The sequence below is a fragment of the Poromitra crassiceps genome (genome assembly GCF_964638095.1).
Source record: "Poromitra crassiceps genome assembly, chromosome: 1".
In the NCBI taxonomy this organism is placed as follows: Eukaryota; Metazoa; Chordata; class Actinopteri; order Beryciformes; family Melamphaidae; genus Poromitra; species Poromitra crassiceps.
In genome coordinates, this window is record NC_139623.1 from 27,516,573 (window position 1) to 27,529,636 (window position 13,064).

Sequence of the window (13,064 nt, forward strand, 5' to 3'; positions counted from 1 at the left end):
ATTCAGCTTATCTAGATAGTTGTTAAGTCTATTACATACTACTCTTTACAGAACCTTGGAGAGAGTAGGTAAGATGGAAATTGGACGAAAGTTGCTGAGGTCATTTTTATCACCAGATTTAAAAACTGGTGTGACTCGTGCAGTTTTCGCCATCTGCGGCACTACTCCGGAAGCTAGAGACAAATTTATGCAGTAGGTAAGTGGTGCAGTAATTACGTTAGAAATGCTTTTCAGAATTTTACTAGAGATTTCATCAGTTCCAGTGGAGTTTGAACTGTTCATATTCAAGATGATTTTATAAACTTCATCACAATTTGTTGGATTCAGGAAGAAGGAACTCAGGTAGTTTCCTGATAGGTAGTCTTTAAGAGAGGCACCTTGAGGTTGGATGATTTTCTTAGATAGGTTTTCTCCAATGGAGAAATGTCAGAAACTTCTCTCACAGGAGGACATTCTTCATTCCTGTACTTTCTCATCATGATGGCCTTCACCATGATGGCCTTCACCATGATGGCCTTCACCATGATGGCCTTCATGATGATGGCCTTCACCATGATGGCCTTCACCATGATGGCCTTCACCATGATGGCCTTCACCATGATGGCCTTCACCATGACGGCCTTCACCAGGTTGCAGCTACATCTCCTGCATGAAAGGCCCTTCCTTTGTAGTTTTCATTTGCATCATTTATTAGGCCAGTCATGCCCACATGACAAATGCTTAATCAGTCACCAGCAGTGCTGGGCAAGATACTGAAAATGAGTAATTAGTTACAGTTACTAGTTACCTCCCTGAAACAGTAATTTGATTATTAATTGAAATACTAATTAATAAAAGTAATTAGTTACTAAGGAAAGTAACTTTTGCGTTAAAGTAGTTTAAAAGTCTGATTTGATTCTCTTACACATTATTTTAGTGTGACACTGTGTGGAACAAGATATACCGGTACTGTCAAATTTGATCTATCATTGTACCTCATGGGATACTTGAACATTTGCTAATTGGAAAGGCTTATAGCCTGCTCAAGGTCATTAGTCTCTGGGGCGTATAGCCTACTCAAGGTCAGCCTCTGGGGCTCTGGCTGCAGTTGGGGGTGTGGAACATTTTTGCTGGTCAGGGAGGTGGCGTATCTCCCCGGACTATGTCCGATGATCATAAACCGGAAAATCTTCTGAAGTAGTCCGCTATTCTCACATCCTAAAGTAACTAGTAACTAGCTATTTAAATTTCAGTCATTGTAATCGAGTTATTAAATTAAAAAAAGTAGTTTGATTACTAGTAGTTACATAGTTACTGCAAAAAGCAGTGGAATACAGTAACTAGTTACTCCCAACACCCGTCACCAGTCTGCATCATACAGTACAAAAACGTGTTTTCCTTTCACTCCTTTATCTCTGTTTTTATGTTGCACAATGCTCGAAATCCTCCTCCAACAATGCTGCCTATGCGTTTGCCTACTTTTGTCAACTTTTATCACAACATTAACAACATGCTTAATTTCCAGTAAACATGTTGTTGATGTTGCATAAATTAGATCATTATATTACATATGAAAACTTTATGAAATTTGTTGAATGTGTTGAATCACTGTTCATTGATCAGGCATAATAAATGTATTACAAGCTGGGTCTTAAATAATGTCTTGCTAACGATTTTCTGGTTCTAATCTATTCATTGTTTTCAACTGGTGACACACTTGGAACTGATTCCCCCTAAATTCCCAGTAACATGGTTTGTGCTATCGTCAAATGATTTCCCCCCCCCTTTATCATTATTCCATTGATCTAGTTTTCCTCATTACCAAGGCCAATGAGTTTCTGTGACATTTCCCTAAGAGAGCTAAATGGAATGATGGGTTCTTCAGCATTGTTCCGTGTGCCGGGCGTCATGTGACGCACGTGGGCAATATGGGAAGCCTGCCATATTCGGAGCCTATAATTTGATGAGTGGGCGCGCAGCCCATAAGTGGTGACATCAGAGCGCTAAAAAGCATTGACTGAGGAACATGGCTGGTGCTTAGATTCCATTTGGCAGAAGTGGACTGTCTCACTATGAATGGGTAGAGGTGAAGTGACGCTGAATGGCTGTTCGCTCCAAGACCCAAATAAAAAACAAACACACAGCAGGGGAAACCCACCAAGGAGTAGCCAGGGCCACCAAGCCCAACCCCTCCCAAGTAGATTAGCTCTGTTATCAAAGAGGTGTGAGAGGCAGCGGTTTCTTTTAATTGCACTCTTTATATGAGCAGCTTGTCTCAGATTAAGAGAACAAGCAATAAATGTCAGCACGACTTACTGCTGAATGACGTTTTCTAAACTGTTGATAATCCACCATCTGTGTCAAAGAGGGAATCATTACACGTGCTTAGAGTGCTTAGAGCAATTCCAAATGCCTATCATCAATAAACAAGAATGTCTCTTTATCTCATTCAAGAAATATCAGATGAAAAATCTAATTTTCTGTTGCGCTTGGTCAAAAGTGAGAGGCTTTAAATCAATTATTGATTGGTGCGCATTTCATTTAAATGACACAAGCTTCCTTCAGGTATGTCCACCAAGAGTTGTTCTCTGAAATGAGAGATGTATTGACCTGTGTTGTAATGATTCTTCAGTTTCATCTCTCTATTAATTGATTGCAAGAAAACATGCAAGGGACAGAGACAGGTCAATTAATTATAACACAGCAAAGGAAAATACTGAATGTTTAATATCGTTCCTTTGAATCAAGTCAATGATTTAAATTGAAGAGGACGGAATAGAATCCTTTCAGGAAGAGATAGTAGAGGATACAGAGAGCTGAGCAGTACAACTCAGACACTGACCATATGCCAGGGGGCCTGGCCACATGGCTGGAGCTGCTGGGGAGGGAAGGCAGGGAGGACCAATTAAGCAGACAAAAATGGAAGGATGTGAACTAAAACATGGTGTAACACACCGCCAAGTCATTGTAAACGATCTGGACATTGACTTTGACGATGAAAAAGTTGATTTCCACAATGATGGAGTCCCCTCCCCTCCCCCTCCCCACCCTATACTGTATCTCCCAGGCCTCCCCGATTATGGGTTTTACTCTGCGCCCAGTGACCAGCGGGGGGGCCCCTGCTCCTTTGCGGACTATGGCTCCCTGGGGCCCCAGGCGGCTCAGATGCTGCACAGTGAGCATGCCACCTCCGCCTGCAACTCCCCCCTCCAGCACCTACACAGCCCGGATCAGTTTAAGAACCCAGGTTTGTATATGCGCATCTCTCTCATCCACGTGCTGGACTTTTCACTTTGATTCATGACATTTTTCCATGCAGATGATCTAAGCTTTTACTTACTTATTTATTTATTTTTACATTTTCTCTTGCTTTTGTCGAAGAAAGGAAACAAACATGAATTCCTCCCCCCCAACAAAAGAACATTTGCATAAAGACGTCTTGCCGACAAAATAGCATTGCATGTTTTTCCTCCTTTTGTTCAATTTTTGATGTAGATTTGATGTTTCCTTGTGAAGTTATGTTCAAGCCCCTGCTTGCACATTAGGGGCCGGCACATATAGAATGTATTCCTCCATTTGCATGTGCACATGTAACTAGTGAATGATGCAGCAGACTACACTTTCCTCTATAACGGACTACACTGGCCTCTATAACGGACTACACTGGCCTCTATAACGGACTACACTGGCCTCTATAATGGCATACCCGGGCCTCTATAACGGACTACACTGACCTCTATAACAGACTACACTGGCCTCTATAACAGACTACACTGGCCTTGATAACAGACTACACTGGCCTTGATAACGGACTACACTGGCCTTGATAACGGACTACACTGACCTCTATAATGGCCTACCCGGGCCTCTATAACGGACTACACTGGCCTTGATAACGGACTACACTGGCCTTGATAACGGACTACACTGACCTCTATAATGGCCTACCCGGGCCTCTATAACGGACTACACTGGCCTTGATAACGGACTACACTGACCTCTATAACAGACTACACTGGCCTTGATAACAGACTACACTGGCCTTGATAACGGACTACACTGGCCTCTATAACAGACTACACTGGCCTCTATAACAGACTACACTGGCCTCTATAACAGACTACACTGTCTATAACAGACTACACTGGCCTCTATAACAGACTACACTGGCCTTGATAACAGACTACACTGGCCTCTATAACAGACTACACTGGACTCTATAACATACTACACTGACCTCTATAACAGACTACACTGACCTCTATAACAGACTACACTGGCCTTGATAACAGACTACACTGGCCTTGATAACGGACTACACTGACCTCTATAACAGACTACACTGACCTCTATAACAGACTACACTGGCCTTGATAACAGACTACACTGGCCTTGATAACGGACTACACTGGCCTTGATAACAGACTACACTGGCCTCTATAACAGACTACACTGGCCTCTATAACAGACTACACTGGCCTTGATAACGACTACACTGGCCTTGATAACAGACTACACTGACCTCTATAACAGACTACACTGGCCTCTATAACAGACTACACTGGCCTCTATAACAGACTACACTTTCCTCTATAATGGCCTACCCGGGCCTCTATAACGGACTACACTGACCTCTATAACAGACTACACTGGCCTTGATAACAGACTACACTGGCCTCTATAACGGACTACACTGGCCTTGATAACGGACTACACTGACCTCTATAACGGACTACACTGACCTCTATAACAGACTACACTGACCTCTATAATAGACTACACTGACCTCTATAACAGACTACACTGACCTCTATAACAGACTACACTGGCCTTGATAACGGACTACACTGGCCTTGATAACAGACTACACTGACCTCTATAACGGACTACACTGGCCTCTATAACGGACTACACTGGCCTTGATAACAGACTACACTGGCCTCTATAACAGACTACACTGACCTCTATAACAGACTACACTGACCTCTATAACGGACTACACTGGCCTCTATAACGGACTACACTGGCCTTGATAACAGACTACACTGGCCTCTATAACGGACTACACTGGCCTCTATAACAAACTACACTGACCTCTATAACGGACTACACTGGCCTTGATAACAGACTACACTGGCCTCTATAACGGACTACACTGGCCTCTATAACAGACTACACTGGCCTTGATAACAGACTACACTGACCTTGATAACAGACTACACTGACCTTGATAACAGACTACACTGACCTCTATAACGGACTACACTGACCTCTATAACAAACTACACTGACCTCTATAACAGACTACACTGGCCTTGATAACAGACTACACTGGCCTCTATAACGGACTACACTGGCCTTGATAACAGACTACACTGACCTCTATAACAGACTACACTGACCTCTATAACAGACTACACTGGCCTCTATAACAGACTACACTGGCCTTGATAACGGACTACACTGGCCTCTATAACGGACTACACTGACCTCTATAACAGACTACACTGACCTCTATAACATACTACACTGACCTCTATAACAGACTACACTGACCTCTATAACAGACTACACTGGCCTCTATAACAGACTACACTGGCCTTGATAACAGACTACACTGACCTGTATAACAGACTACACTGGCCTCTATAACAGACTACACTGACCTGTATAACAGACTACACTGACCTCTATAACAGACTACACTGGCCTCTATAACAGACTACAATGGCCTTGATAACAGACTACACTGACCTGTATAACAGACTACACTGGCCTCTATAACAGACTACACTGGCCTTGATAACAGACTACACTGACCTCTATAACAGACTACACTGACCTCTATAACAGACTGCACTGACCTCTATAACAGACTGCACTGGCCTCTATAACAGACTACACTGGCCTCTATAACAGACTACACTGGCCTCTATAACGGACTATACTGGCCTCTATAACGGACTACACTGGCCTTGATAACAGACTACACTGGCCTCTATAACAGACTACACTGGCCTCTATAACAGACTACACTGACCTCTATAACAGACTACACTGGCCTCTATAACGGACTACACTGGCCTCTATAACGGACTACACTGGCCTCTATAACAGACTACACTGGCCTCTATAACAGACTACACTGGCCTCTATAACAGACTACACTGGCCTCTATAACGGACTACACTGGCCTCTATAACGGACTACACTGGCCTCTATAACGGACTACACTGACCTCTATAACAGACTACACTGGCCTCTATAACAGACTACACTGGCCTCTATAACAGACTACACTGACCTCTATAACAGACTACACTGGCCTCTATAACGGACTACACTGGCCTCTATAACGGACTACACTGGCCTCTATAACAGACTACACTGGCCTCTATAACAGACTACACTGGCCTCTATAACAGACTACACTGGCCTCTATAACGGACTACACTGGCCTCTATAACGGACTACACTGGCCTCTATAACGGACTACACTGACCTCTATAACAGACTACACTGGCCTCTATAACAGACTACACTGGCCTCTATAACGGACTACACTGGCCTCTATAACAGACTACACTGGCCTCTATAACGGACTACACTGGCCTCTATAACAGACTACACTGGCCTCTATAACGGACTACACTGACCTCTATAACAGACTACACTGGCCTCTATAACAGACTACACTGGCCTCTATAACGGACTACACTGACCTCTATAACAGACTACACTGGCCTTGATAACAGACTACACTGGCCTTGATAACAGACTACACTGACCTCTATAACGGACTACACTGGCCTTGATAACAGACTACACTGGCCTCTATAACGGACTACACTGGCCTCTATAACAGACTACACTGGCCTTGATAACAGACTACACTGGCCTCTATAACAGACTACACTGGCCTCTATAACAGAGCTCAGGTTTATATTGAAAATGTCCCATCCTCCCTCGTCGATTTTGAACAGCAAAAGAGTAAGTGTGGGAGTGAGTGAATGGGAGGATGGGCTGGTGAGTCATTTTTCAATCAATCATCTTAAGGACATAGTGTAGGAATGAGTGCTTATGGCATTATAGTATGTGTGAATGAATAACTAGGAAATCATAGAGGTGCTGTACTTAAATAGTGAAATTACATCTCACTACATTTCTACATACCGTATTTCCTGTAGTATTGGCTCAGGCCTTAATTTACCTCAACTGCATGGGATACCAGGCCTTTATTGGAAGCAGGCGTATATAATTTATTTTTAATTCCCTCTGTTTGATATGTATATTTGCTCATATTTTAGTAGGAAGCCTCCTTGTTTTCTGATCACCTTCTGCTGGGGTTTGTTAGGTAGTCAATCTTTTTTATTTTTTTTTACTGCAATGCATTACCGATAATTATGGTAAATAATGCTCCAGAGACCTCCACCCCCCGAGCGGGCAAACTTCCGATTAGCCCTCTGCTAACTTGAATGGAGATAAAATAATCGAATAGTGCCGCTCTTCTACACTTTACTGTTACATTTTTGTTGCTGCATTATGCACCAGGGGCCGGTTGCACCAACTGGTCTTAACTATGCCTGGTCGTAACTCCTACGTCGGTCTTAGTTAAGACCATGGATTTACGCCTGTTGCACCAACACGGCTTACTCTGGTCTTAACTACGCTGGTCGTAGCAATGCGCGTTCATGTGAATTGTCGGGGAATGCCCTCTGATTGGCCCACATGTGCCTCGCACCGTCACCCACTACTGTATGTGCGTCACTACACCCTCCCTCCTCCCACCCCCCTCCTCCTGTGGAAGCCCCGGGGGAAAATGGCGGCGGCGATTAGTGTCAGGGAGTCTGAATGAAATTGAATGTAACGTTCCCAATTCTATGTATTACATTCTAAAAAAGTAACGGCAACATTTGGGAAGGCTAAGCCACACAACTAGTTAGTTATAATCTAACGTCGTGCTTTCAAAGACGGCGAACTGACGGTGTTACGACGATGACGGTCAAAAAGGTCTCCGCGGAGATCTCTGCTACGCCTCCTCCTGACGAGGCGTAGGAGTTACGCCTGGTCTTAGTGAAAATAAGGCTTAAGTCGTCTTGGTGCAACCGGCGTAGCTGTTAGGTCGTAAAGTTACGACCAACTTAGCTTAAGACCAGTGTAAGACCAGTTGGTGCAACCGGCCCCAGGAGTTTACCGGTATCCACCGTTGTCTTTCCCATTGTTTCCCCCCCTGGCCTATATTTGGGGGACGGCCTTTATGTGTTTGTGTTGACTATGCCCCCAGCCATTATCACAGACCACGCCCCCAGCCATTATCACAGACCACGCCCGCAGCCATTATCACACACCCAGTTTTTAATTGACTATCGGCCACTATTAGAGGAAATATGGTAATCCAGCCATTACCCCACAACATGGGCACGTTTTGATCTTCTGTGCTTGTTTTTTCTGATGTCTCATTTACCTTATGCAGTTGCTTTCTAAAGCCAAGGATGAGATTCTGCTCACAAGTCAAATTTACACTGAAATTTCAATGCATGCATCCAATAACAAAAATAAAAAATTAACAAATGTATTCGAAATTCACGTTATGTCTTTGACAGTAGATAACCATTTGCAGTCTAGTCTATAGGTCTATAGGTCTTGTCTAGTTTGTATACAGTAGGTGACGGTTTGTGTAATCTTCAAACGTGTTCACAATCATCAGTTTAAATATGCAGTGGCCCAGGGTTTTTTTTTGACAGTGGGTGTGTGTGTTGCCTAAGTTTAGCATGACGTGCCCAGAGATAGTTAAGTGGTTAAGATCCTTTTCCACTTTCCACTTGTCTTAGCAAATAAAACACGCTGAGATGAGAAGGGAATTGACTGCCCTCTGCTTTCTTTAGAGACAAAGCATGAGTGTGTGGACAGGAAACTATGGTTGTTTGTGACAGGAGCCTCCTCCAGTCTAGTCCTCCTGCTAGGCTTTGTGGAGGCGATAGTGTTAGCTGCGGAGGGACGTGCCATCGCTCCCCCTACTGGTATAAAAGTGTTGACCAGCAGCCCCAGGCAGATGTTAGCATTTCCTACGCACTGTCTGTTGAAACCCCAGTAGCTCTGCCTTATTTAGCACAGCAAACCACATGAACAAGACATGTAGCCCCCAAGCTGCTGAAAGAAAAATCACACCAATGTGCTTTTGTGAAGGAGTTCTCACTGGATGACTTGCCTGCACTCATGTGGATAGAGGGCTCCTTGAAGGTCTGCACACTCCACTATCTCTCATAACACTTGTGCAAGTGTGGCAGCGCTGCAAACACAGCTCGCACCCTCCGCTTCCTATAGATCCATCTGCTAGTGCGTCATTACACACACAGCTGTACTGTATGGCAGAGGGTTAGAAATCACTTCCTACTGGATTACTCACTCCATATACACTCATTTATAGTACATAGCTGACTAAGAGGAGACAGTGTTTTGTGTCACTTCCCAGCAGAGAGGGTAAACGTCAATTCACCTAAATTTAGTGCACCCACCCCGTCCTTTGTGGAATACAGTTTACCCAACGTCTCAGGCCATAATGATGTGATGTTATTAAGTAGAATCGAAACGATACAATTTATATGGGGATGGCAAGAAATATAATTGATATCTGTTTATATTGGTGGTTGTTTGCCTTATAATGATTGCCAACTGGAGGGCATAGTTTTCCCACCTTGTCATTTAATGCAACATCACTGCTCCCCACGTAGTGGTCTACGATGAGCAGCCCTGTTGCTAAGCTGAATTCCCATATGAGACCAGCATACTGTCTACATGTATATGCTGCTTTATAGAAAATCTTACTAGTAAATGCTCTTCCTGCTCACATTGTCTACAACCCAAATCCAGCTCTACATTAAAGTAAATTTCAATCAACTTTTAATGTAGTTTACTGTTCTTTTGGAAGACACACTGTCCTATATAGATTAGAACATCATCTATTCAGCTATTTCAATTTTTCTACCAGAGTACTGTGCAGTGCGCACACAGCAGCCACTGTGGCAAAACAAAAGCATCAAATAATTTCCCTTTTTTGACGTTTTTGTCTTTTCAGTTGAATGCTTCTGTGGAGCTAGCGCTAGTAATTGGAGCATGGGAAAGGCTTAGACCTGCATTTGCATCAGCGCTGTCATCCCATATTTTAAAAATGTCACTGTATAATGGGGATGCAGAGCGACAGGAATAAGAAAAGAGCAATATAACCGTGTAATCAGACACTGGCTTGTTGTTTTCACAATGGGCCCTACTAAGCAATCAGCAATCCAACCTAAGTGTTATTATGTTTCTTATGTGTCTTATGTTTTGCCCCTAAAGCTAATGGCTGAATCAGTGCACTTACTGAATTTTAGAGGGATTACAAACAACGACCATAAAAGCAGTTTGACAGGGAGCGGGATGAGCCACACATTGATCAAATTGACCAATCATAAGAAATGAGCATTGCCATTTCAACTGAAAAGTTCCATGATTGTGAGCCTACTGGGGGGCTGGTGCCCACTGTGGAAAAGTCCCAACATAGCAGCAGTGTCAACTTCCATGGATCTGCATCCAATGACATGAGTTCATGTTTGGGGACACTACTGTACAGTATATAGCATTCTACAGGGGTTAGACAGGTGCTTCTCATAGGCCCAGCCTGTCTGACATCATTAACTTTGATAGGTTGAGCACTGATGTAAAAAGAAAAGAAAAAAGGGGAGTGACCAATGTTATATATTGTGAACATCTGTGTGTGTATCAGCGTCACCACATAAAAAACCATATAACATATTGAGATTATATTTCACTTTAAGTGCATTGCAATGACTTCCTCTCCTGCTTTATAGGGTTCATGAGCTCATACAAGATGCTGCCGTTTTTGCCGTTTTTCATTTTTTAATGCAGTTTTACAGTGACTTTATCACTTTGTGTGTGAATAAGGGTGAGACCGAGGGTCGCGTGGAGCTGACAGCAGGGGAGATTAAACTACCGCCTTGCTGTTAAGAGATCACTCTGCATTTTCTCCCTCAACTTCTTCTTCCTTTCTTTGTTCTGTATTGGCAGTGTTATTGGCCTTTGGGAGGCATTTGGATTTTAAAACAGCATTTTATGAGTCTGAGTTGCTCTTAGTCACAGGGCAAAGGTGTTCGGGCATATACAGTATTTCTTTTTCATCCACAGAGTTTGGGCCTGTGGATGAAGTCGGGTCAAGCTTTTATATGTCCCCTTTATGCCTCTTCTCTCTCGGTCCATCATTACCTTTCTGCTGAAAGTCTTTCCAGCAGACACTCTATATTGAGAATACCTTCTGCAGTCTCCTGCTGGTTAGCAGTAAACCCCCAGGTCAAATATGAAATGAATGAGCCCACTTTTTAAGCAATGAGGCGAACTCTGCGTCACATATACTGTAGTAGCATTAAAGAGTATGTACAATATCTGGGTGTAAAATGATAATGGGAAACCTAAATGTATATCAATTTACTGTATTACTCGGTGCAGTATTACGGTACTATCTTACTCGTTTGACAAATCCAAAAATATCTGGGTGCCTTTTTATGGAAGTATGGAAAATACTCAATAACCAATTTCTTTCCTATAATGACTCTTCCACATTATGCATGGCAACATTTACACTGCAACCTTACTAGTTATTGGCATGGTGGAAGTCTTACTAGTTATTGGCATGGTGGAAGTCTTACTAGTTATTAGCATGGTGGAAGTCTTTCTGCCAGTGTGCTTGTTTTGTGTTCTGCATGATTTTTTATCAAGTGAATGTTATTCCTACGCATAATACCCAGAGCATGTAGACTATCTTTAGAATATCATACTGGATTCATCCTTGATTTTGTTTGTGCCGACTCATATTTAACCTAAATAAAATTCCTGCACCATTTTGTCAGCTGATTTTAAAGGAAATGGAATAACGTTGTATAGTTTTATAAGCAGTTTGCAGCTAGTGTGGCTGTTACCTGTAATCTGATCGGTAAGCAAATCCTCTTGGATTTAAATGTATTGCATTTGAGTCCTAAAAGATGTGCTTGTGTGCAGTAAGTACGGTGCTGTGTGGAATCCTCCATGTTTCTGATCTCCTGTGCTCCCTGCTGTGTTTGGTATGCAGGCACCAACCCTCCCAGGCCCGGAGGTTTCCCTGGTGCTAATAGTCCCGGGCCTGTGGCTGACCTGTATGGACCTAGCAGCCAGGATTCAGCTGTGGGCAACTACATCAGTGCTGCTAGCCCCCAGCCGGGCTCCGGCTTTGGTCCCGGCATCACCGTGAGTACTCAGTTGCACCCTTTCTGTGAACTCTGACTTCACCATGGCCTCAGTTGCCTCTCCTCTGTCAGAATGATGCCATCCTTCCCACTAGTTGGTGCATCATTGCCATAGAAAAAGCAGACTCTTAAAGGAACACTGACGATTTTCAACCAGCTTTGTATCTCATGTAGAACATTTTAATCACATTAGCCTCTTTATTCAGACAATCAATAGTTTAATGTACTCACATACATTTTCATTTCAGTTACACATAGTTATTAATATTATAGTATATTATGGTATATTGTAGAGTCTTATACTCTACACACACACCATTCATTTTAAGGACAGCCTCTGACCCACATTCCCTCAGTTCATCTCTCTCTGCACGGTGCACTCTGTACACACATTCCCTCAGTTCATCTCTCTCTGCACGGTGCACTCTGTACACAGCCTCTGACCCACATTCCCTCAGTTCATCTCTCTCTGCACGGTGCACTCTGTACACAGGGTCATCTCTCTCTGCATGGTGCACTCTGTACACAGGGTCATCTCTCTCTGCACGGTGCACTCTGTACACAGGGTCATCTCTCTCTGCACGGTGCACTCTGTACACAGGGTCATCTCTCTCTGCACGGTGCACTCTGTACACAGGGTCATCTCTCTCTGCACGGTGCACTCTGTACACAGGGTCATTTGATAGCAGAGAGACTGGGCCTTCCTGATTGCTCCGAATGTACGTCTAACCATTTGTAATCTCATGTACAAAAACCTCCTTATGTTTTGTGCACTAGAAGTATCTCTGATTAAGTCTCTCTGATAAGTCGTGT

At 43.3% G+C, this 13,064-nt stretch overlaps 1 protein-coding gene across 1 annotated transcript in view; it reads left to right on the forward strand.

Annotated features, from left to right (window-relative positions):
• Positions 1 to 13,064, forward strand: part of LOC310788377 (RNA-binding protein Musashi homolog 2-like) — a gene marked incomplete at both ends in the record, with an annotated part of 592,153 nt that overhangs the window by 563,254 nt on the left and 15,835 nt on the right. Inside the window, 2 exons of the mRNA XM_083649940.1 lie at positions 3,047 to 3,226; positions 12,098 to 12,252. Of these exons, the coding sequence (XP_083506066.1) occupies positions 3,047 to 3,226; positions 12,098 to 12,252 (335 nt within the window). The remainder of the gene's footprint in view (positions 1 to 3,046; positions 3,227 to 12,097; positions 12,253 to 13,064) is intronic.